This window comes from Azolla caroliniana, unplaced genomic scaffold (assembly GCF_043228905.1).
Source record: "Azolla caroliniana isolate FFs.n. ecotype wild unplaced genomic scaffold, voAzoCaro1.0.p SCAF_17, whole genome shotgun sequence".
NCBI classification, from domain to species: domain Eukaryota; kingdom Viridiplantae; phylum Streptophyta; class Polypodiopsida; order Salviniales; family Salviniaceae; genus Azolla; species Azolla caroliniana.
In genome coordinates this window covers 18,877,153-18,902,760 of record NW_028230452.1, presented here as the reverse complement: position 1 = coordinate 18,902,760, position 25,608 = coordinate 18,877,153, and the positions used below count along the sequence as shown (strand labels likewise).

At 39.0% G+C, this 25,608-nt stretch overlaps 3 protein-coding genes across 5 annotated transcripts; 2 read left to right on the top strand and 1 right to left on the bottom strand.

The window, feature by feature from the left end:
- The first annotated feature begins 8,219 nt into the window (after nt 1-8,219).
- On the top strand, nt 8,220-18,132 carry LOC147853408 (uncharacterized). 3 transcript variants are annotated; one of them, XM_087333411.1, is made up of 9 exons: nt 8,220-8,885; nt 10,779-10,948; nt 11,319-11,442; nt 11,528-11,666; nt 12,555-16,763; nt 16,857-16,943; nt 17,037-17,141; nt 17,485-17,565; nt 17,670-18,132. In XM_087333411.1, the coding sequence occupies exons 1-8, from the start codon at nt 8,731-8,733 to the stop codon at nt 17,527-17,529; spliced, it is 5,034 nt and encodes a 1,677-aa protein (XP_087189537.1). In that variant the 5' UTR covers nt 8,220-8,730; the 3' UTR covers nt 17,530-17,565; nt 17,670-18,132. The 3 variants fall into 3 exon arrangements, with proteins under 3 accessions (XP_087189537.1, XP_087189538.1, XP_087189536.1); XM_087333412.1 differs by having other exon boundaries at nt 17,640-18,132; XM_087333410.1 differs by having other exon boundaries at nt 17,485-18,132.
- Nucleotides 18,133-20,472: 2,340 nt separating this feature from the next.
- On the top strand, nt 20,473-21,442 carry PSAK (photosystem I subunit K). The gene is made up of 3 exons (XM_087333510.1): nt 20,473-20,665; nt 20,754-20,834; nt 21,027-21,442. The coding sequence occupies exons 1-3, from the start codon at nt 20,576-20,578 to the stop codon at nt 21,252-21,254; spliced, it is 399 nt and encodes a 132-aa protein (XP_087189636.1). The 5' UTR covers nt 20,473-20,575; the 3' UTR covers nt 21,255-21,442.
- Nucleotides 21,443-22,407: 965 nt separating this feature from the next.
- On the bottom strand, nt 22,408-25,401 carry LOC147853406 (uncharacterized). Its single transcript, XM_087333200.1, has one exon. It carries the CDS (start codon nt 25,342-25,344, stop codon nt 22,504-22,506), a length of 2,841 nt encoding a protein of 946 aa, XP_087189326.1. The 5' UTR covers nt 25,345-25,401; the 3' UTR covers nt 22,408-22,503.
- Nucleotides 25,402-25,608: the final 207 nt, after the last annotated feature.

The window sequence follows — 25,608 nt, the reverse complement described above, 5'->3', positions numbered from 1 at the left end:
ATTAAAGAACATTCGTGATATTCATCTTATATATGGTTGACTAATGTTCCTCCTCGAAATTTATGCTTTTATTCCTCCTCCTCAAGTGTTGCTCGGTGGATGGAACGTTGGCCTCGATTGACATACAGGTTCAACTCTTGCCGTTCGCAAGAGTTGAATGATTGGTATATGTGCGAGAGAACTTAAGGCTAGTTCGCAAGTTTGAGACTGTGAATGCATCTCCAATGCAAGTATTGTTTATTCACTTTTTATTCACTATATGCACAGGATACAACATTAAAGAACATTCGTGATATTCATCTTATATATGGTTGACTAATGTTCCTCCTCGAAATTTATGCTTTTATTCCTCCTCCTCAAGTGTTGCTCGGTGGATGGAACGTTGGCCTCGATTGACATACAGGTTCAACTCTTGCCGTCTAAAAATGTATGGGTGCCATAGATGGGTGCCATAGTTGTTAAAAAACGTGTATTCTAATTTAGAATATGTTTTTGAATACTCTGAAACATAGTATGTGTCACGGACACACCAACCGTGAACTAAGAAGAAACACGGATGATGAGACTATGAGTAACGAGGCTATGACCGATATGAAATGAAGAACATGAAGACAGAGATGAAGAAGGAGACAATATGGCCTGAAACAAGAATACTAGATTGATGTGTCAATGATTGGCATTGCATCCCTTGAAAGGGACCAAGGAGGTTACAAGTATTTATACAAGTTCTGAGATTAAATATGTCTAGAATATACCCGACAAATATCTCTAGATTATACCCATCTAGAATACACCATAGAATATTTCTAGAATATTTTGGAATGTATCATATGCTAGAATATTTAGTACTAAACTAATATATATGAATACATGCTCATATCCAAATGGTTGGGCATGATGTCTTGTTGAAGTGAGGTTGTAGGTTCAATCCTTCCCAACCATATTGGTATGAACCATATGTACCATACATGCATTCGCATTCGTGAATGTTTCAATCATTCAAGTATGGCAAACACCCTTGAAGAATGGTAAATACCATACTTTTGGATTAACTGTTTATTATGAGGTAAATAAACCTATAAAAAGAAAAAAAGAAAAAAGAAACTTTAAAAAAGGGGAAAAAACAAAAAAAAAAACACAAGAATGTTTGAATAACATTCGCATTCATTTTCCAACGTATGAAAATGAATGTTATGCTAGATGAAAACGAATTTTACTTACTATGCTCTAAAATATTTTACACATATTCTAAGTTTTAGAACTACCATTTTATAAAATTTCATGTATTCTATGTACTTAACATTTCAAAAAAGTTTAAAAGTTTTTTAAAATACTATTTTTTTTAACTTTAAATTTTAAGAAGTATTTAACGCATTTTACATATATTCTATGTATTTAATGTGTTCTACATGTATTCTAAGCATTTAACGGATTTTATCTATAAAATACATATTCTAAGTATTTTTAAAATAAAAGCAAAATACTTAACATCACATCAAGAAATGATTATGGTGCAAATATTGAGTTTTGAAATGCATTATATGGCCCATAGATTTGTATTATTACAAGATATGTGTTAACAAGATTAGGCAAATCAGGTACTCCTCACAACAGCATGGTACAGTCTATCATGTTGGACAATCTCCAAGGAAAGTATACATCAGATTCAACGACTGGTCCACAACTACATTTGGTCTGGTAAGGAAGACCATGTAACTCGCGCCAAGGTGGCGTGGCCTATACTCACAACACCTAAGTTGAGAGGGGGATTGGGTCTTATTGATCCCCTTTCACAATCGAAAGCCTTACTTGACAAATTTGTGGTGCGAGGACTCCAACCAGGAAATGATTGTTGGAAAATGCTACTGAGGTTACGTTTCGCTTACTTTAGGCCACGAAAAGGGGTCAATTGGGCCCCCCAAACGGGATGGATTCTAAACATGGATCTCAAACCTAGTTTCTCCCGCCATTTGGAGGATAGATTCAATGCATCCATGTGGAAGGCATGGTGTGACATTCGTCGAGGGCTCAAGTGTGATCAACCGAGGTCCGAACCTGCCTAGCTCAGTCAACGTATCCTATGGAACCCATGTCTCAAGGATGAATCTAATCAACTACTGGGATCACGTAAGGGGTTGTCATGGGGATACATTGCAGAAGGTCTAGGCAAAAGTATAGAATGTTGGCGATAGTTTATGTCAATGCCACTACAAGATCAAGCGAACATACTCCATGGAATCAGGGGCAGATGGACTATGAGATCGGAAATCATTAACGCTCTACTGATTAGGGAATCTGCTACTCAAAGGACGACAATGGAGAAATGGATAGGCCACGAGGAAGAGGGTTCTCTGATCCCGAGAGGTAGGGGATCACCAGACAGACTCGAAGGCCCTGAATTGCGAGACACTGAGACACCAACACAGAATAACGCCATTCGAGTACTCGCGTACACTGGTCATAAATGGATTGTAGATCCTGATCCGATCAAAGTACAACCCGATTGGCATATATGTACTCATGAAAACACATGGCTACGTAAGGTCAGTTGGGACCCTTTGTAATGGACATGGCGTGATCCCTACACTGGGCACGGAAGCAAACCCATCCCTTTCTTCCAATTCACAACTAGATTGGGTCGCCACATTCTAGCTGCTCAAGCCGCCCGAGAACCGGCTACTACGAAGGTCTGGCACACATTTCAAGTTCCCTCTGCAATAATCACCAGGTTTTGGCAGAAAATCTGGAAGCAACAACACGCGAGGCGAATTACCACTTTCCAATGGTTGTTAATACATAAGTCCCTACCGGTGGGAGCATGGCAACGTGGGAACCTTAGCTCTCCTAATTGTGTAGAGTGCCCACATGCAGTAGAATCCATACGACACGCTCTATGGGACTGCCCAACGTCCCATCGAATATGGTGGGGGGTTGGCCGCTTGTTGCAATTATGCCAGATGCAAGGTTCAATCAAGTGGGGAAATATATGTTGGCTATCATGGCAGGCTGCAATTGGCCGATACGAGCATCAGGAGGAGGGGATGATTTTGGTGATAACAATAGAAGAGGTCCTTTTCTCCTCCAGCGGCAATGTCCACTCTATTCCTCTTAATGACAAATCTCAAGAGGTGTTGGAATTGGTCAGCCCAATAACCCTTTGGATTCTATGGAAACAATGATGTAGGCAAGTCTTCTCCAACCAATCCGCCCATCCAACAAGGTTACTGCAAGAGATATGGAGTGAAATTGTAGCCACTCTGAAGAGCCAATATGATGGCCTTAAAGGCGGCTCCGAGGGAGTTGAAAGACAACGCATAGCTTTCATCCAACAATGGTCATCCTCTCCCTTTCTTGAGTCAGTGGGCTTCCACATAAGATGGAACTATCACGTCCCTTTAGGGATTTGTACATAATCGTCTCATTTGTAAAATTTTATAACTAATGGAAGGAGTTTTTTTGGGGAAAAAAAAAAAAAGATCAACCATGGATATTTGTGATGTAATGTTTTATTGAGCATGAAGGATTGGTGCATGGAAAAACTAAGATTCAAGCATCGTGGTGGCCAAAGCTCAATAGATGCATTCCTCTTAAGATTCAACATTTTGTATGTGTTAAAACAATTGGTTAGGTCTTGGCAATATGTCTTATCCTTTTTTGAGTGGGCATTATCAAGCAATCAACAACTTTTTAATTAATTACAAAATTAATTACTCGTTTCTTATCAAATGTTGTATTGGAATGGGAAAAAGAAGTTGAGATCTCAATTCAATTGTTGTTTCGAGTGGGGATCTTAGAATTGGGGGATGTGGTTGATATTGAGTCCCAATGGTTGGAATTTGAAGATATTAAACAACAACAATATATTCCCCAAATGTATGGATTTATTTACAATATGTATCATTGTTGCATAGATTGTTGTCAATAAAAGCAAATGGTGCTCCTTGGGGAGGGGGGGGTTGTTCTTATTAAAGGATGGTACATGCTTGTAACGAGTTATTAAAAATATATTCTATCATCGTGCATTGGCATCATTGTCTTGGATATCACTTGAAAAAAAAGGATGTGTAACGTATGTAAGTCAAATGCAAGGTGGTGGAAAAAATTGCAACGTGTTTGACATTCCCAATTTCGTGTAGAGGTATTCATATGGAGAGTCATGATTGTGTCACGAACAAGTGATTCTATGAAATGGGGAAAATGAATATTCACGAGAAAGAGAAACAATGGCTAAGAAGGAATGAATGAGAGCAAAGGACTTGAACTATAAATTTTGTAATTGATGTTGTTTACCTTGATTCACCTATATTGCAATCAAGGGGAAGACACATATTTACAAGTTTTGGAAAGGCATGTTGCATGCAGAGAAAGAAAGTTCAAGAGATGTACATACTCTAGTGGATTTTAGAAAGGAAGTCCTAGAGGATTCTAAAATACAAGAATAACATCCAATATAATATATGTTAATGGATTGAGGAATCTATAATCATAATAAAATATGAATAGCCATGTGGTTGATGCTATTCAATGTGTAGAGAGGATTTGAGTTTGAATCTTGGCTATGATAGATATATTGTCTCATAGGTTCTATTTGACCTTTAAGATGATAGTAAAATCTATCTATTTGTCTCTTTTGTGAAAACATGCAATCATATGAGTAAATGTGTCACTAATCCCAAATTGTAATGTAATCTTGAAGTATGAGTATTAGTGAACCTTGTAAGCTATATTTAAAACAAAGTTGTGCTTATTGCAATATAGTTTTGTAGACACATGTAAGAAAAAAAAAAAAATCGTCCATGTGTAAGTCTAGGCATTCTGTAGACACATGTATTTTATGCATGGAAAGAGTGGAAGAATGAGATACACTTAGAGCAAACACTATGCTTCATAAATCCTAAAAGTGCTAATTTGGTTTAACATGTGAACTATGGTAGTCCATCTCTACAAGTATGATGAAACCATGCACATGGCATGGGCTAGTCAAGCATATATTGTGTGTAAGTTGGTCATTGTATAGTTCACAAGTGCGTACACATGTGTAGGACATTTGTATGCATAAGTGTCATGGAGCATCATATATTGAATGGTTTGGAGATGAAAAGGTTAACATTCATGTACATGTATACGTGAGTTACAAAGATGCATGTACACGTGAGCATGGTGATCATTGTATTGATGGGTCCTCATATTTTCAATGAGCAATTGATGATAGCAACATCCATGTTATGGGCCCTAATAGAGAATGACTTTTAAAGATACCAAATTTCAACCAAATAAATCTTGCCTTTTGTTGTATTAATAAAATCAATGATATGCAATTCATGTCCACATTTTGCCTTTTGTGGTTTTGGGCCAATCAATTGAGCCTCTGTGTCATTCTAAATGAGAAACTCAAAGGAAAATCTATCCATAAATCTAATAAGTTTTTTTATTCTCTATGTGTGCCATAAAGGAATGTTTGAAAAATGGTTGATAGCAAAATATGCCATCTAGATTTAACTGTAATTAAAATCAAATGTTAGGTTAGCTGATGTGTAAGACATTCCATTGTGGAGCTCCATTTATTATCGGAGATTGTTCTTTACAGTCAAAATTAGCATCAATTGATTGATGTACTTACATTAGTAGCTCTTGATTTTCTTGTTGGTTTCTTATTTTAAAGGATTTAAAATATCTTACTTCAAATCAAAATGCACACAGTTTGAAAATGCAAACTAATACTTAATTAGAATCCTTTTGTGTTGGTAGTGGTGTTGTTGATATTTACATTTAACCGTCTAATGAAGATGTACCAGTGGTTGATATTGACAATTGGTACTTTTCTCCTAAAATTCTGTGCCCGTTTTCACATCCCATACACACAATAAAATGTCAAATCGAAACCATGGTTCTTTGTTCATGTATAGTATATAGATTTGTTTTTATTTGAGTACACTAGGAATATGTAGTCTTGGGGTTATTCTTCTTGGCTAATGGAGTGATATTTTTCTTTGAAAAAAAGAGTATATTTAGGCTGGCAGCTTGGCACTATTAGGAGAACATGCATGTAGGAAGCTTTCTAATAGTAGTCATGGTGCATCATTAGCTACTCAGTGGATGACATGTCTTTTATGAAAAGGGAACGTAATGTGTTCATGAAATGAATGAAACTGCCATCACAAGTATCCAATGACCAAAACAGAAGTAAACATCATGATTCACACATTAGGTAATGGAAAATGTGTCACGCAAAAATCATTGAAATCTATTATATGTATTGCACTCAAAGAATGTGGCAATCATTTCAGAGCCTCGTGTAAATGTGCGTTTGGTGTCCATTGTCAAATAATCATAGAAATGGTTTGCAAAGTTTCGTTCGTAAACCATATCCAATGAGTTACAAAAGAATATATTGTCTATTGGGAATTAATGTCACTAAGATTGTTAGCAATTTGTTAGTGAACTCTTAATGTTTACTATGTCCATCTATGATAGACCAACCATAACTCCATGAAAGGGTGAAGTGATTAAGACCCATTAATGCCATGTTTTTCTTGTAATGAGGCGATTAAGACCCACTAATGGTTATAACTCAAGGAGGATGAACAAGTTTTCTCAATCATCGAGGAGGTGATAGTGGGCAATTACTAAAATTCTATCACCATGTTTTACTGCGCATTCATATACATCGAAAAATGTCAACCAAAGTTGTTTCTTAAGTTCCAATTGTTTATACCTATACACAAAAAAGAAAGCAACCTTTCGTTGTATATAGAAGGACACGAAACATACTCAAGTCGCAAACTTAACATCATCTCCACTTTCTAGATTCCACAAGTAGGGTATTCAACAGTAATATTTTGATTGTGAATTTTACATAAAAGATGTGCCTATGGCTAAGATCGGGCCATCCCAAACCTATAAGTGCATGGAGACATAATTTTGATTTCTTTTGGGGGTTCAACATAAAAGCCAAAAGAATGATATGTTCTCATGATTTCCATGGCTTAAGAAGAGATGGACATTTGCCAATATTGGGCCAACATTCCAAATCCTTTCAATTGGCTTTTTGCTTACTTCCAACACGACATTTGCAGTGTTTTACTCATCCCATTTTCCGTTGTTTGAAGTTGAGGATGTTTAAAAAATTCTCCCGTACCATAGTGTTGGTCGAAGAGATAGATAGGGTTGGTTCAATAAAAATGAACTAGTTGGATTTTGGTTTGCTCCAAAATTTGGCTAGAATCACTTCGGGTTGTCCCCCACATTGGCTAGCAAAAGTCCCAACCTAGCTGGAAGACTTACACTGTTCTCAGGATTTTGCCCAACACTTTGGGCCATTTCGTGCTACATGAGTGGGTCAATCAAAGGTGGCGTTGTGGTGGTTGAAGGCCCTTCCAAGATTAGCCATACGGCTTTTGGCTTTTAACCAACCCCCTCGCCGACCTTTTTCCCAAACATGTTATTGATCATCACCATCCAATTGGGTGCCATAACAGCACCACGATGTCCGTGTCACTCCTTGGCTACACACATGTGTGCTCATGGGGTGACATGGCCATCAAAGAAAGACCTTAGCAATTTCAGCCCCAAATGGGAAAAGGAAAACGTGATATACATACACCCACCCATGAATGGGATCCCATGTCATGCATGATATACATATACATACATACATATATATATGTATATATACATATACATACATACATACATACATACTGATATATATATGTATATACATCCAACATGAAAATGAGAGGGAGGCATTTTTAATTAAATTAATTACACTTCGCATTTTTTTCCTGTTGTTCCCGACACAAAAAGACACCCTCTCTCTCTCTCTCTCTCTCTCTCTCTCTCTCTCTCTCTCCACACACACACACACACACACACACACACACACACACACACACACACACATAAATCCTGTCTGTCTGCATCTCCATCTCCATCTCCATCTCCATCTCCATCTCCTACCAAAGAAAAGAAAAGAAAACAGAAGAAGAGAATGTGTCCGTCCTCCTCCTCCCTCGTTCCTCCATTCTTTTCTGTTTCTCCTCCTCTGCGGAATCCCCATGCAACAACCAGAAAAGCCTGTTAACACAACAACTTTGCTTTGCACTCTGATCAACACCATTCACTCTCCTGCAGCTCAGCTCTCAAAGAACCTGCCCCCCACCCCCCAAAGAAAAGGAAAAAAGAAAAAAAAGAAACTCTCATTGGCCTCGCAGTTCGAATCTAAATGCATAGCACACAACAAGTCATAGAAAACTGAAGATCTTGCAAAGTCGGAAGATCCATAATTGGCCTTGAACTGCAATAGCAATCCACCGCGTCGACATGATAACCAGAAGAGAAAAAGCTTTTGCGAAGATGGAAGATGTGAGCAGGTTCATGGTATCACTTTCGGAGGCCTAACGCTTAAACAACTGCGCGTCCAAGCGCATAAAGAAAATGGCCTCCAAAATGAAAGTTAGAAGGGAAGCCGTGTGCAGTGATTAAAGATGCTAGTAGATCCGAAACCTGCTGCCTCCCTCAAAGATCTAAAGGGATAAACCTTAATTAGCCTTGGACTGTAATCCGATAAATGCAGGCAGAAAATTACTTCCAAAATGACGATCAGAAGAAAAGTCTACGTGGAGGACACGCGTGTTTGAAGATCTAAGATTGGAAACCAAGCCATGCAGTGAAGAAGAATGTGTTTCTTTTTGTAGCATTTTCTCGTTTTGATAGAGTTTAGCAGGAGCCATGCCCCTTGTAAGGTACGAGATTCGAAATGAGTATAGCCTTGCAAATCCGGACCTTTACCGGGCTGCAGCTAAAGATGATCCGGAAGGATTACTGGAAGGAGTGGCCATGGCAGGCTTGGTTGGCATCGTTCGGCAGCTAGGAGACTTGGCAGAGTAAGAGTTCTCTTTTGTTATCCCTGTATTTCTTCATTTTCTTGAAAGTGCTTGTTCTCAGTGGAAATATGATCCTCCTTTCTGTTGATACAATTCTTTCTTTCTCCAAACAAAAGAAATGAAACTCTTATGTCATCATTTGAACTCACAAGTGATGCTAAACATACCTAGGGAGCAATGAGATAGACAAAAAATGACATGATTATAATAAACATGTGGGCACCTAGTCAAGGCAAAATAGAGTCAACATGCTTATGCCATTGTTTGAGTGTGTGAGATAGAGCGCAATTCGATTGTACAAGGGAATCCCTATCGGAGAAAATCCATAAATTAAGGAGCCAAGGTTTTCATTTATTTAATTTTGCCCATGGATCCTACAAAACATTATTCACGCTCAGAACTCATATCATCTCGAAACATGAGAAGCTGAGCAATCCTTTCCCATTTAGTACATTTTGCATTGGCCAGATAGAAATATAAGGGCCCCCTCCTTTATGAAAGAGCCAGTTCCAAAAGTAGTGCCTCACAAAGAACATCCGTAGCAATAATAGAAACCTTTGTAATGAACCTCATTGACTTGTCCTCTTCCAGTGGACTTTCTCTAGAATGCCTGACTCCCACGAATCCCGGTATGAAACAACTCTCTTAGTCCATTGTCCCAGAGGGCAAGGTTTTGACCTCAGAACATCTACCAAGTTGTCCAAGCAGCATTCATCTAGCATTGATTGTGCTTTTATTTCTTCAAGGAACCTGCACAGGTTGCTCTAAACTTGCTTGGTCTCTCTTAAGATAAACCTTAAAATTGCCTATTCTCTCTCAACCAAATATTTCTCTTTCCATCTTTTGTTGTAAAATTCAAAATTGGGCTCAAACATCCATTAGGTTGGTCAATATCATTTCTTTAAGAAACCTGCTCGGGTTGCTCTAAGCTTTCCTGGTCTCTCTTGTGGTAAGCATCCCTCATGGGGTTAATTTCCCTTTCTTAACAAAAAACCAATGTGAGGTAAAGCCCAATCAAGGTTAGTCACAGTCCCTCAGTGAATTGGAGGATAATAAGAAGGGAATAACTCCAGTTATATGCGTATTGACTGTATCAGCCTTACCAATGACTATTTATGTCTCAGTAATTTTGAGGACACACACTTTGAAATGATGATGAAGAAGGCGATGAAGTATCTTTAGTACTTCTCCTACATCTCATGATATGTCTGTTCTTTAGATAATTCCTATTATAATTTTCATTCTTTTGGGACAAATTAAGATATTTTATCTATGGTTTATTGTGAGATTTAATTAAAGAACCTCCTTGCGGTTTATTGCAAATAGGGATCCTACAACTTTCGTCAATGGTGTCAATAATTATCAACTTCGAAATGAGATTATCAGTAATGACCTAAGCTTGTAGTCATGGGATATTAGAACAAAAGTAAGGAACAATAAATAAATAAGGGAGTGCCTGAATTTTGTTAAGGAAATTATATACCAAAAGTATAATGGCAAAATGCATGCTAAGTATTGTAGTTTATTCTAGGGAAACACTATGATGCACTTTCTGTCCCATGGGCAGATAAAGAATCCTAGAGCAATTCAATCCATTGAAATTGTTCTTTATGTTTTAACAATGGAGAGTGCATATAAACGTTATTTTAACAACCAAGAAAGAAGTCTGATGATTCAAAATTTAAATTGAAGCTGAGTCATGCACCTTACTCAGAAACTGTTTGCTCTTCATACTTCACAAACACTGTTTTCTGTTGTAACTGATAATATAGTGAAACGATTTCATCTTTAAATGAAAGAATACACATTCAAATGTTTTTGTTGAGTACATTGTCTCATGTTTACTGCTTTAAGGATGAACTGACCTGAATCGATTGTTTGTTCACGATCCAGGTTTGCAGCAGAGGTATTTCATGAGTTGCATGAGGAAATCCTAGCTACAGCAGCTCGGGGTCATGAACTAGGGATACGAGTTCAACAACTAGAGTCAGAACTACCATTCATTGAGAAAATGATGCTTAGTGAGACCAAAAGTAACCATGACAACTTTATATATAGCCAAGGTATTTTATTACTGTACTTATAAAAATGGATGACTTGATAGTTGGACTATGAAAATTTGAGATGAAATTGGACTTTTTATTTGTCTAAGTGTTTCTATATATACTTGGATTTATAAGATTATATTGATAGGTTCTCTTTCCTATGCATTAGCAGATACGGTGTGCTTTATTTACCTGATTTCACAGTAGGGATGATATAATCTTTTTTGTAGGCTATGGATGATAAAATTGACAGTTGATAATCTTGTGCTTGTTTCTTACACACACAAGCAGTTTGGATATTTCTTTTCCAGAATCTGAACTTATTTTAGTATTTCTTATTATATCTTCACAAAAATAAATACAAACAAGTGTATTAATATGTTTGCAGGAATGGTATGGCATTCGAGCGTTCACAACAATCAAAACCACTTTACACAGGGTGATTTACCCCACTTCATTAGAAATGCTTACGAAGAATGCAGAGAACCACCCAGGCTTTTCTTGCTTGATAAGTAAGCATTCTTTATGTTTATTTGTCAATGACTATTAATTTGATGTTGCAAATTGTTATTTTGAGAAACACTCTGCAAACTTCAGGTTTGATGTTGCTGGAGCTGGTGCATGCTTAAAGAGATACACTGACCCATTTTTCTTCAAGATGGAATGGGCAAGTACAGAGTTGATGAAAGCAGAAAAGGAACAACAAGAGAGAAGAGCTCGAAGAATTAAGAAGAAAGTAATGTGCACATCTTGCTTCTTTTGTTTCTAAAAAACTAATAAGAAAGTGAAATGATTGATAAATAGCATTGATTCTGTACTTTGACTAGGTCATGTGACTTGTCCACTCCCATGTATGATTTACATTCCGTCCTTTTTGGTTTTAAGTAGAAAGAAAGAGGCAAACATGGCGTATGAGACCCACAACTGATCATAAGATATCTCAACAATTCTCTATGAGCTGAACTAAAAACTATTAGTAAATGAAAAAGCTACCTTGGTAGTAGGTACTGAGTGAGAGTATCAGAGAGCTGTGTTCTAAAAATGCAACTCAGGAGTATAATAATGCTTAAGCATCCCCATGGATCATTCCAATGTATCTGTCATCGTTCTTTGTATCATGTTGAGTAGCTTTGCAGCATCAAAAGATTGTAGAGTATTGCATATGCCAGTCTATCCAGTTGTTGAACTGGGTCAAGATAAATACAAGAGTGCAAAATAGGATATCAATGGTTGTGATTGGTATATGATTCATTTTGTTAGAAAATGTACTTTATTATGCCATGCCAGAATTAGACTCAGGCCCAATATGTGTAGGGGTATATATTGCTTATTCTGCGTTTCAGCCTTCGCTGCGCAAAACAGCTGGGTGTTTAGATCTTTAGAAGGGCATATAACGCCATCTTCTAAGAAAGATGGTTCAACATTAAGAACAAGAATGTTCAGCATGCAGTTACATGGTGCAAAAGTTAGATTGAATTCAGAAGTTATTTTCAAAGGTTCCGATGCTCTTGTCCTGAACTTACATTCATCTGCTTGATGCCATCATGACCTTTTAAAGTTTTATTTTATTTAATAATAACAATAGTTTTTCCAGAGGTTTATGCATATTGATTTTGATGTGCAGAGACAAGCTGTGGATATCAGTTCCAGAACATCAGAAAATGTTGCTTTGAAGGCATCAGAAGATGGTTCTAGGATGCTAAAAGATATTTATACCAGTCCAGTTATGGAGAGACAAGCTGTGGATATAAGTTCCAGGACATCCGAAAATGTTGCTTTAAGGGCATCAGAAGATGGTTCGAGGATGCTAAAAGATGTTTATACTGGTCCAATTATGGAGAGACCAGCTGTGGATATAAGTTCCAGGACATCCGAAAATGTTGCTTTAAGGGCATCAGAAGATGGTTCTAGGATGCTAAAAGATGTTTATACTGGTCCAATTATGGAGAGACCAGCTGTGGATATAAGTTCCAGGACATCCGAAAATGTTGCTTTAAGGGCATCAGAAGATGGTTCTAGGATGCTAAAAGATGTTTATACTGGTCCAATTATGGAGAGACAAGCTGTGGGTATCAGTTCCAGGACATCAGAAAATGTTGATTTGACATCAGAAGATGGTTCTAGGATGATAAAAGATGCTTATACTGATCCAATTATGGCAAGACAAGCTGTAGACATCAGTTCTAGGACTGCAGAAAATGTTGCATTGAGAATATCAAAAGATGGTTCTGAGATGCTAAAGGAGCAATCTTACACCGCTTCAGTTATGCAGAGACAAGCTGTTGATATCAGTTCCAAGACCTCAGAAAATGTTAATTTATTGACATCAGAGGATGGTACCAGAATGCTAAAAGATGCCTTCACTGTTCCAGCTATCCAGAGACAAGCTGTGGATATTAGTTCCAGTACATCAGAAAATGTTGCTTTGAGAACATCAGGAGATGGTTCCAGGATGTTAAAAGATGCTCACACTGCTCCAGCTACGCAGAGACAAGGTGCAGATATTAATTCAAAGGAATCAGAGAATGTTACTTTCAAGTTAGCGGAAGATGCTTTGAGGATGTCCGAAAATGGTGATTTGGTGATGTTGAATAAAGATTCTATTTTGAGGGAATCAGTTGATTCAACATTCAGGACAGCACAGCCTGCTGCTTTGAGCATAGCAGAAGATGCTGCTCTAAGGATGCCAGAAAAATCTATTACAAAGATGTCAGCAGATAATATTCTCAGGATATCTGAAGATAATGTTGTAAGAATGTCAGAAGATGCTATTCTAAGGATGTCAGAAGATGCTATTCTAAGGATGTCTGAAGATGCTGTTCAAAGGATGTCGGAAGGTCCTGTTCTAAATATGTCAGAAGATTCTGTTCGAAGCATGGGAGAAGATGCTGCTCCAAGGATATCTGAAGGTCCTATTTTGAGGACATCTGATGATGATGTTTTGAGGGCTATAGAAATCACAGACGATTTTGCCAGTGAGACAGAGAACTTTGTCGATGCATTGACAACAATGGATTCAGAGGTAGAGACAGATACAGAGACGAAGGTAAAGTTTGAGGATGACGAAGGGGATTACTTTGTTATTTCAGATAAGATTTCTTCAAAGAATTTGGCAAAAACCGATTCAAAAAATATTATGATGGATGAAGAAAATCTATGTAATGATAGCAAAAATGAGGAACAACAGGTAAGTATTGGAATATCTTCTGTTGTGATGAATGACACATCTCACACAGGTAATGTTGAAGTGCACACTGCAAATGTTGAATTCTCACATGATTTATCAGAAAGAGATTTTCCACATGAAGATTATGCCGAAGAGGAAATAGGCAAGATGCATATACCAGACAAAGAAAGCACTATGGAAAGGATAGATCTTGTTCAGCAAGTCAGTAGATTAAACATAGATGGCGATGTTCAGAGCACAATAGAGAGGATAGATCCTGTTCAGCAAGTCAGTAGACTAAACATAGATGGGGATGCACAGTATAAACTCTCAGATTCTGCAATCGAGAAGGAACAAGAGGGAAAGGTTGAAGAGTCTCCTAGACACATCTATGCAAATATCAATACATACTCCTTATTGGAAAGAAATAATGGCATTTTGAAAACAGAAGACCATTATGAATCAGAAAGTATAGAAAATATACCTGAGACACCTGAAACTTCCGAAGCAGATGATGGTGAAAGTGTGGGGATGGAGAATCTTTCAGAGTTACCTGTGTCAACTTGTGCATCAGGGGATGGATCCAGAGGTAAACTTCCTAAATGGCGCAGATCACATTCTTCTGACAGACAATTGGAATCAACAAATGAAGGTTTCTACAAAGGCTTATCAGCATCAGATCTCAGTTCTGAGGACTCTGAAAGTGAACTGAGTGATAGCTTGAAGGGAACATCCCCTCGCTCATCTCCTGATTCTAGCATCAGGCCCATTAAATGGGTCTCTAAATCACATGATGGTACATCGGGTTCAGATGATGATATGGATGGTATGCAAGTCTCTTCAGCTTCCTCTTCAACTTTGTCCAGTCCACGGCCATCAACATTGGCTACTACTGTCTTCAGTGTGGATTTGAAAATATCAACACCATCCCCAGACAGGTCAATGGAACCATCCCTAGTATCACATTTATCTGAATCCCCAAAGCCTGTTGCAAACACTGCATCTCCTGTAAGCACAAGATCTATTTCGCCTGACATCTGTGCAGGACAATCTACTGGGGTCTTGGAATCTCCACTCTCTGAGTCATTCATAGGTTCCTCTGCTGAGCCATTGGAATCTCCAAATTCTAAAGTAATGGAATTCACAGCTGCTGAGCCACTGATATCTGTTTGTAAGCCAATGATATTTACACCAGATGAGGCTTTGGGTTCTGCTGTTAAGGCATTTAAATATCCTAGTGAGGATTCTAGATTTCCTTCCTTGGAACCTTTGAAATCTCTTGCAGATCCTTTGATAACTGATTCTTCCAGAAGTTCTGCCGCCCACTTGTCTCAGCCGGTAGCATTGGATTATAACTTATCATTGCAATCAGGTTTCCCCATTCAGCAAACATACGCAACCTCTTCTAGTTTTGTGGATGTTGAGCCAGAACAATTTCCCCCACCACCGCCTTTACCACCGCGTCAATGGCTCATGTCAAAAAGACTCCAAAAGACCATTTCGCCCACTTTCAAGGAAGAGGAATCTCATCTTGTATCTGCCCCTGGAAATGTTTCCTCTGTTTCTAATATGCAGCTGAAGGACTCTCATCCTTTAGCCAAAGAATCCCCTGCATTGAAAGTATTACAGTCTCCTGAATGGCCTATAAATACTCTAGAATTACAATATACTCCAGCGATGATTGGTGAAGAATCTCCAGATGTAGCTAGAGGTTCTCTGGATCTTCAAAAACTGCCTGTTTCTTCGGAGGTTTTTGAGCCTTCTAAAATAGGCGTATTTCAAGCTCATCATGAAAATTCTCCACTTTTTCAAGACAGTCCATTTCATGTCAATAACCTGGTTTCTTCACAGGTTATCAAAACCTCCAGCACAAATCGTAGTTCATGTGAAAGTTTACCTACAAGGTCTCATATGCATATGGAAACTCTTAAACCATCTGGCACTACTAAGGAAGAAACTTCTGTTAAAGAAAATGATATTGTGCAATCTGTGTTTCCACCATCTTCACAGGATTTCGTTTCCTCAAGTACTGGTCTTGCGAATCATGAAATCGTGATGAAGCGAGATGAGCAATTGGAGTCCTGCAGTAACATGCGGCAGTTGAGTTCTGAGGGATCTTTGGATAGAGTAGATCATTTGCAAGATCTTGATGCATCTAATACAAGTCATCATGATAGTCAAAAGCTACCAATCATGCCCAAAGAGACACTAGAATCTTTTGAGCTGCCACCAATGAAGTTTACTGTAGATAGTTCATCACCATCTGTGAATGGGAAAAGAGATGCTGTGGATGTCTCAACTGCAGGTTTTTCATCTGGAAACCTTCAAAAGTATCCAATTTTAGGTGACATAGAGAATGTTAACGAATGTTCTTTATCACAATCAAGCATTCAAGGGAGTAGATTTTTTGTAGACTCTCCTAGCAGCAGTTCTGTATGTAAGGACACAATATCTCCAGGATCTAAATATGATGATCATATGCCTGCAACAGTGCTTGATGGATTACAAAATGTTGGTACATATTCATCAGTTTCAGGGGATACAGTTGAAATTATGTCTTCACCAGAACAGTTTGACAATGTTTTAAACTCAAAGACTATTCCCCCTGCACGATTACAGAAGAAAGATCCTCTCATTGAAGCTATTGCATCCCATGACAGAAGCACGGTAAGGACACATTGTGCTTAAATCCTTTAAAAAGATTAATGGTTGTGCTTTATCAAAGATAAAAATATCTACTATGTTGCAAATGTTTGGCAGTTAAAAAAGGTTCCAGAATTGAGTCAGTCTTTGAGAACAGCACCATCGGATGAAAGAGGAGTCCTGCTTGAGCAGATCCGAAATAGGGTATGTTACCTTCGACCTTCTAAGTTTATTGAGGATCAGTTTACCTTATAGAATTGTCAAATTAAACAGTCGGTTGTATGTCCGTTTCTGTAGTCCTTCAGCCTGCGACAAATCAAAGTTGAAAAGCAAGCAGTCCCTCAACCAGTTACTAATATCAATGTGGCTGCTATATTGGAGAAGGCAAATGCAATAAGACAGGTGGTTGTTCTCTTCATCATGTAGGCCTAGATCAATATTCAGCTGCTTTGGGGCCTTTCTTAAACTGACTTTGGGAAAGTTTTAGTTGACTCCATTAACGGTCTTGAAAACCACTTGCAGCTAGGTTATATCTCTGGAACTAAGATAGAGACGCCAAAAGGGATGTTGAACGTTATTACTTCATGATGGGGAAAAATAAAAAGGATCATTCCCAAAAACTTAGCTAAAATCTAGTATCTATTTGAACATGTGTTATATATTCTCTGACTTAGTTTTGACTATAGATAAGCATAACCTGCACTCCTAAAGGTATATTGATATTGACTATCATAATATGTTACAGGCCTTTGCTGGTAGTGATGATGAAGATGACTGGAGTGATGGATAAATTGCTATATATGTTACTTGGGAGTAGCTAGTGCAGGTCAGTAGATTACAATGACTTCTATTTATATATCTGGTAACACAGTCTCATTCCTTACATTCGTTGACATTCAGAGGTTGTTTTACTTGCATCTGTGATGTTAGTGCAAATCGGCGTGACCATTGCTTCAGTCAGAAAGGGTGTATAACTGATCCTACTGTGTTATGAAAATTCACATCGTCCATAATTTCTAATGCAATCACCTATTGCATTAAAGGTCTAATTTTGAAGTTTATGACAAGTTCTGTCAATGATCTCTGTGATAAGGGTTGTGTATCTGAAGCAGCAGATTGTAAGATTGTAAAACACATGTACAGTAGTGTCATTTTTGCAGAACATGACAGATGAAAGCTGCATGCTGAAAGAATGTCTATCTAGAGTCATCAAAGCCTTACCAAGTATGCTGCTGGTATTTAATTGACTCTGATCCAGGAATGTATGAAAATAAGAGCTTGTGGAACTAGGCTGTGCAACTGTTGAGAATTAGATGTGACTCAGAGAAATAATTCCTATATTCTTGTAACTTGTGAGGTTATCAAATAGTATAATAAATGATCGTTGATTTCAGTCCCTCACCACTGGTTGAGTCTTCACGCCTGCCCTTGTCTGGTATCATGGTTGGAATTCTGAATTTGTGAAATATCTCTTCATGGGGGTGGTGTCTGTGAATGCAGCCAGCTTTAGAGAAACTTTGCCATGCTCCATTCTCAATTTCAAGATGGTTATTTGTGTGAAGAGATTGCCATTCTCACTTTGAATGGAATGTGGATGATGAGATGTAATTGTAGGTGACCAGATCATTTACCAGTTATTACCACAATTGCTTGCCTAAGCTTCGACATATATATATATATGTGTGTGTGTGTGTGTGTGTGTGTCGAAGCTTGTGATAGTGATTGTACTGAGCTATTCTAACAGCACATGAGTCAATACCCATTGTGAACATATAATTGGTAGATAGCCGAAATACCACTTCATATTCCATTACTGAACCGTTTGCATGTGCAGCATGCCCAACTAAAAGAGAGAATTTTGCTTTGTTCGTCTTACATGTGATTGCACCGTGTGTCTAGAATAGTAGGCAATGTATCCATATTGGCGAGTTATGAATTCTCATAAAGTCATATAGTTGAATATGTTGGTTTTTTCCTCCAGCGGTGGCATGCTCCACACCCATAAATAAATGTTCGAATTATTGGTGCACTTATGTATCCAATCTGTCTGCCATTTATAAAGGTTACTGAAATTACATCTAGACTTACAGGTGAAGTTGCTAAGCCAATTGGCATTCCATTGATGATCTATCATGTGCTTGGTATCCCAGATCATTAATTCCCGAAAGAGCTCACAGGTTCGATAGCTTTGCCTCTGTAAGAGTACCATTTGTTTGCTTGGATTTGACGACCATACATTGTCTTACCTATGCTTGCAGAGAGATTTATTGCAACAATATTCAGCAGTATGGAATATACATTAAACAAAATTAACATCTTGCGAGAAGAGTATCAAATCGTTTGCATGACACCTACTATTATTCCATGTCCACGTAACGTTGTTTCTCAAGAGTTGCAGTCTGTCCCACTCGTAGAATACAAAAAAGGTCAATGTATATGCCAAGTGATGGGGAGCGGACATCTTGGTTCTCAATCAACATGAAAAACCATGTTGTGTTATCATGCATCACACTAGGTCGTAGAGATGTGGTACTAGACGTCTCATATTCCTTACCTATGCCAACTTTTGCTGTACATTTTCCAAGTTCCTATTTTGGTACTGTATCAAAACCTTGTTTGAAATTCACAAGAAAATAAATGAACGGTAGAGTTGGTTCTCTTCAATTATGACCTCAAGGTGATTGGATAGTCTATTGTGAAGTGTTTCGGTTTGAAATTGGTGCTTAGTTATATTGTGTTTATATGCCCATTTGTTAATTTCCTTCACCATTCAGTTTGCAAATGTAGAGTCTAGTGTGTTATTACATTAGTCACAAGTTACAACGCTATATAATTGTAGATGTGTTTTGGAATGTGAAAATAGAACGTATATTGCTTGGCTCTACGAAATATAGATGAGACATATTTACCAAGATTCACACTTTGAGATAACAATTGAGTGGAAGTTTCAAGAAAGCAACTGAAAATGGTGGCAGAATATTGTTTGAGATCCTAAACATCAACAAGGTAAAGAGAATATAATGATAGAGAATGTAGAGCAACAATTTACGACCTTTTTGGGCACATAGGAATCCATGTCTTTATAAACATTTTCCTCTGTCATTTTGTAGACAATAACAATCGGCAATAGTTCATATCGAGATTGTCAAACTCGAACAATTTAAAAAAAATTGGAACTTAAACTGAACCATTTCAATTGAAACCGAAGCGTTTAAACCATTTAGCCATTAAGCCATTGTTTCGTGAACCATTGTCAATTGCTATATACAATATAAAATGCTAGCGAGCTATGTATAAACGATGAATAGGAGAAATAAACCGGTAATTCACTGTCACATCGTGTACTGCAAGTCGTGTCATTTGAGTGGGGGTCGGGGGGGGGGGGGGGGGGGGCTCGTTTCAATTTGACCTCAGGTTCATAAATGCTATGAACAATTGAATCTAGGGCTGGGATGGACCTGGAAATTGTTGAAGTGTTACGATACGCCTCCTTATCCAGACAGATTTTTTGTGGGGGCAGCAGTGTGTGTGAAAGCAAAACAAAAAGATGAAGAAGGAAAGAGAAGGGTGGGGGGGGGGGGGGGATGTGTATCATTGGGCGGGTTATCCAGATTCTCTTCTGGATAAGGGCAGGCCATGAAATGCATGCCACGTGGATGAGGCTAAAAAATTAAGGGGCCATTCACATACAAAATCTTTGTGGCCTCTTCTCTAGTCTCTGTGGAAGGGCAGGACTGAGAGACAGAAGCAAAGACAGAGACAGAGACAGAGACTAGAGAACAGAGACAGAGAGAAAGAGGCAGGATCTCACCGTAGGAGCACTATACACAATCAAAATGGCTTCTCTTGCTGCAGCAGCAACCACCAGCAGCACCTTCTGTGCCACTTTCGAAGGTCTCAAGGCCAGACCAACCTCTCCTTTGCAGGTACATATACATGTGTGTGTGTGTAAAAGAGAGAGAGAGAGAGAGAGAGAGAGAGAGAGAGAGATCTATGTTTCGTTCCTCATTGCAGCCGGCCCTGCCCAGCTTATCTGTTCGTGGTAAGGGTGCTTTGGGTGCTCGCTGTGACTATATCGGCTCTTCCACCAACGTGGTAAGACTTGGATCATCATCCCTTTGGTAGTGACAAACTAAAAACACACACTTGACTTAGTGTATGGTTTCTGCATATTTAGTTAGTTAGTGGATTGAAAACATGCGTATTGGATTTAGAACTATCTTCTACATGATGATAAAACCTCTGCTGCTGCTGCTGCTGCTGTCTATGTCTATGTCTATGTAACAGATAATGGTGGCATCTACTGCTGCCATGCTTTTTGCTGGGCGGTTTGGATTGGCTCCTTCAGCTAACCGCAAGGCCTCTGCTGGTCTCAAGCTACAAGATCGGGACTCAGGCCTTCAGACAGGTGACCCCGCAGGATTCACTGGTGCTGATACTCTTGCATGTGGTGCTGTCGGCCATGTCATTGGTGTCGGCGTTGTTCTAGGTCTTCGTGCCATTGGAGCTATCTAAGCCCTCTCTGCCTCATGGCAGTCTTTAGATCCATGTATGGAATGTACTTTCTAGAAAAAAACAAATCACCCTTCAATGTACGAAATGCAAGTTGACCTTCTGCTTGCTCCTAACATTCGATTCTTGGTGTACAAATTCAATGATTTTCTAAGTGAGGGCTCCCAAGGGTGCTTCTTGTTTATGTGCAACTTCGTTCACCTCCTGCTTGCTCATAGAGTTTGATTCTTGGTGTACAAATTCAATCAATGATTTTGCAAGTGAGGACTCACCTAAGGGTGCTTCTTGTTTATGTGCAACTTCGTACCTCATCTTTGATTTCTAGACTCCCATTACATTCTCTGGGTGAGAGGGTGGCAGATTGTTTTGGTATTCTCTTCAAAAACAAATAATGATTCTCTCTGAATGAATTAAATACCAGATAGAATGCAGCAATATGCACTTGCAATGTGGTGTTTTACTATTTTGCATTTCTATCATTTCGTTTGAATCGAGCATTAGGGTTCTCCATTGCATGTTGGTTTTATGATTCCGTGATGCTGTTTTCTGTAAGATTTCCTCTAGCAAAGTTTTCGTTTTGAGGTCATAACCCTTTATTACCTCATCACCCAAAAGCACATAAATTCCTCTAGCAAAATTTAAAAATGATTAATAACTTCTGTGAATAATGTGCAGCATAATGAAGACCCCCAAAACTAAATTATTCTCGTGCAAATCCAATTTACACTAAATGAATGAGAGCTTCACTTGCGTGATGCCAATCACTATTTCCCAAGGCTTTGCTAGCATGGCACATTAAAACCTGGTACTTCAGGGTCAAGAATATCCAAATAAAAAACAGAACATCCCAATTAGAAAACTTCTCGACAATAAGGAGAACAAGATATTTCAAATCTACCAGGGGAACTAAGAAGTTTCATAGCGCTAAAGGTTGTTTCCCCACAAATTGAATGCATGCAAAAGTTCCAATTTCATGGCTTAAATATGATCAACGGACCAGGGGATAATGGGACCAATTGCTATTTCTGATGGCTTGACTTATAGAGGGCACTGAACATGGTAATACTTGGGGGGTATGACGACTCAAGTCTTCTTCACCCAAGAGAAAGAACTTCCCTAGGAACTAAGAAACTGCTTATGAAAGGAAACAAGGATATAAGGCAAAAAACTGACAAATTAGCAAAACCAGTAGAACCAGCACACTTGAAATAACAGCTTGTTCCTTGCAAATGGATTGCATGGAACTGTATAATCATTTTGAAATTTGATGTTGAACATCAGAAAGACACTTTTCTATTGCAGCATAATTATCTGTATTAGAAAATGCTGCTCCCTGTTTCAGAAGATTTTTTAACAACATCTGAGCTGAATACAGCTCTTTTTTGCTTCCAGTTTTCAAATTAGCTTCCATATAAACATCACAGAGCTGCAATGAAGCCTGGCAAAGCTTTTGAAACTCGTCTATATTATTCTGCCACGCTGATCCTTGCAAACTACGAACCTGCTTAAGCAAAGCTTCCGAGCACATCACCAAATCTCCTTTGACTCTGTGCCAGCGAGCCGAAAGACCCCAAATCAAACCATCTTGGGAAGACTGGATAGCTTTAGATAACAACTTGCCAACTTGAGTCAACAACCACTCTCTTGGCACTGTATTTTGTGTTAGGTCATCTAAACCACTCTTGGAAAAAGCTCCCATATGAGTGTTATCAGCAACTGAAGTATCCTCTGGACTTTTGCAGTTTTCTTCAGGGATTGAACCATCACTATTACATCCAGCAGTGTCAACTCCGCCCTCTACTTCTATTAATTCTTCAGGGATTGTCCCATCACTATCACATCCTGCAGGGTTAATTTTGCCCTCTACTTCTTCTATTAATTTTGTGAGGCCATCTATAATAGCTCGCTTCCCTTGAGATAAGTCAAGAACCATGTTGAATCCTTCAATGGCTTGTGCAAAATTACGTATATCCAGTGCCACATAAGCATAATTCTCCCACATCTGCCAGCTTCTACGTTTAAACTTGAGAGCTTCACGGAATGCAACAAATGCTGGTTTACTCTTCTTTTTGGTTATGTGAATAGCTGCAATGTTATTCCATGCCTCCCCATTCTCTGGATCAAGCTGCACAGCATGTGTGAAAGAATCTACAGCCTTGTCAAGGTCTCTAGCTTTTAGTGCAGCTGAGCCCAATGCAAACCATCCATCTGGATGCATTGGGTTAAGGGCAAGGGCAATTTGCCAGTGTTTGACAGACCTCACATACTCACCCTTATTATATGCAGAACGCCCCAAAGACCTTTGAGCTCGGCCAAATCTATGTCTAGACACTTCCCAAGCTTTCAAATAGCAATCCTCATTGAGTGTCACATCACCTAGCGCACACCAAAGCCTGGGATCCTCAGGTTGCTCTTCCAATCGTTTCTTTATAAGATTCGTGGCAACTGACTTCTTTTCTAAAAGGCAATAGCAATCGATCAAACTGTTCCACAGCTCGAGTTCCTCAAAGATTGGCAGGGCCTCACGAACCAGACCTAAGCTTATCAACATTTCTGCATACTCTTTACGCAAGACCGCAACAGTAGGAAACTGGACACAGAAGGAATAGCACATACGTTCCTGCATTTCAGAAGAAGAATTTCCACGCATATCTTCAATAAGTTTCTCCAGCATCACAAGTGCTCTCTGCTTTGTACGGCTTCTGGTGCATTCCCAACGAATACGAAACAACTGACAACAAACTCTGATCATAAATTTTGAAGACTGCTGGGAATCCACTGCTTCAATAAAAGGTGCCATCTGCCATCCTCTCATTTCATCATCTGGATTACTTTTCTTGACATCCAAACAGTGGGCCAATATTACTGCTTGCTGGAAGCTACTCAACCCTTTATCATCCACTTTATCTTTGTCATCACTGACAAGCTTTGGAATCATTAAGATGTCTGACTCTCCATGCATATTATTGGTCTCATCACTAGATTGATTATGTTCACTTCCATTCTCACTGAGAAATGTTGCACCGTTAGTATTATTATTTTCACTTACATTCTCCGGGTTGACTCTCTCCTTTACTTTTGATTCAGAGTTTGCAAGTAGCACCATCTGAGCTTTTGGTTCAGCTTGATGAATTGTTCGATAACCAAGTATGCCTGTTAGATGGAGCTGAAGGCCACATGCCTCTCTGGCTTCGGAGAACAAATGTCTAGCATGATCTAAATGGCCATATGCATACTTTGCAAGTCCAAATTCTAACTGCACTGCTGGTTTCATAGTATGTACAAATGCTTCATCCAGGTTTTCCCAGTTCAAGTTAAGGAGCTCAGTTTCAAGAGCAGTAAAAGCTTTATACAATGAAGATGAGCGCTCTGCTAATATCCGTTGATGTGCATAATGCGTTCTACATGCCCACCAGCTTGTAGTGAAGGGAAGATCTTTATCGGATTTCTTTTTCAATCCCTGAAGAGATTCAACTAACAAAAGGTTGGCCACAATGAGGTATTGAGGGATGGAGCAAGAACCTATAAGGTCACAACCATCAACCATAAGCTCTTTCTTGGCCCATGCATTCCAAGCATCTTCCTCTTCCCTCTCTGTTGTAGACTCCATTTCACAAGGCACAATGAGGGACCGGAAAGATGGGAAAGCAGCAGACGGCCCGGTAACGTTAGCCTGCCAGAAGGCAAGCAGGAACGAAATACCAACCGCCAGAACTAACAAACATCTCATGTGTCTAGGACCTTCTTCACTCTCCTCATCCTTAATCTCGAGGAAAGAATTGAGGTGAGAGGCTAGGGCACGATAGAATTCGTGCGGATTCTTAGCCGAAGGGTTCGGAGAGCCCTCCCACAGAAGCAGTCTTTTCACTGCCTGTGATCGCAACGCGTCCACGAATGTGCCCCTCTCCAGCTCTCGAATTAACTCCTCAACCGCTCCATCCAAATCACTATCACTGCCTCCTCCACGACTCAAGCCCCTGCTGCTGCTGCTGCTGCTGCGCTCTGAAGACGAATCACAAGGTCTCCTCTCTCCTGCGAGGGAGACCATGAGCAAACGGGTCTCGTAGGCAGCAGCAATCGGCTCCGTCACCATGCCTACTCTCTGTCTCTGTCTCTGTCTCTGTCTCTGCCTCTGTGTGTCAGTGGCGCTTCAGACTTAGTTCGCAAGCAGAGCTACATATGTATGTACCCTAAACCCACATACATACATATATATTACAATTTACAATTTACACATTCATGATATGTAACTTGTAACATTATACATTACACATCTGGTCGGCCGCCGGTCGGTTCTTACCTCTGTTTTCTTCTAAACTTACATACATATGGCAAATCTGAAGGCAATGGCGCACAC

Excerpts from the sequence above, each read along its gene's own strand:
- LOC147853408 (XM_087333411.1), top strand. The coding sequence starts at position 8,731 with ATGCCCCTTGTAAGGTACGAGATTCGAAATGAGTATAGCCTTGCAAAT. Across the intron at positions 8,886-10,778 it reads CAGCTAGGAGACTTGGCAGA|GTTTGCAGCAGAGGTATTTC; the intron begins GTAAGAGTTCTC and ends TTCACGATCCAG. Across the intron at positions 10,949-11,318 it reads CAACTTTATATATAGCCAAG|GAATGGTATGGCATTCGAGC; the intron begins GTATTTTATTAC and ends ATATGTTTGCAG.
- PSAK (XM_087333510.1), top strand. The coding sequence starts at position 20,576 with ATGGCTTCTCTTGCTGCAGCAGCAACCACCAGCAGCACCTTCTGTGCC. Across the intron at positions 20,666-20,753 it reads GACCAACCTCTCCTTTGCAG|CCGGCCCTGCCCAGCTTATC; the intron begins GTACATATACAT and ends TCCTCATTGCAG. Across the intron at positions 20,835-21,026 it reads TCGGCTCTTCCACCAACGTG|ATAATGGTGGCATCTACTGC; the intron begins GTAAGACTTGGA and ends TCTATGTAACAG.
- LOC147853406 (XM_087333200.1), bottom strand. The coding sequence starts at position 25,344 with ATGGTGACGGAGCCGATTGCTGCTGCCTACGAGACCCGTTTGCTCATG.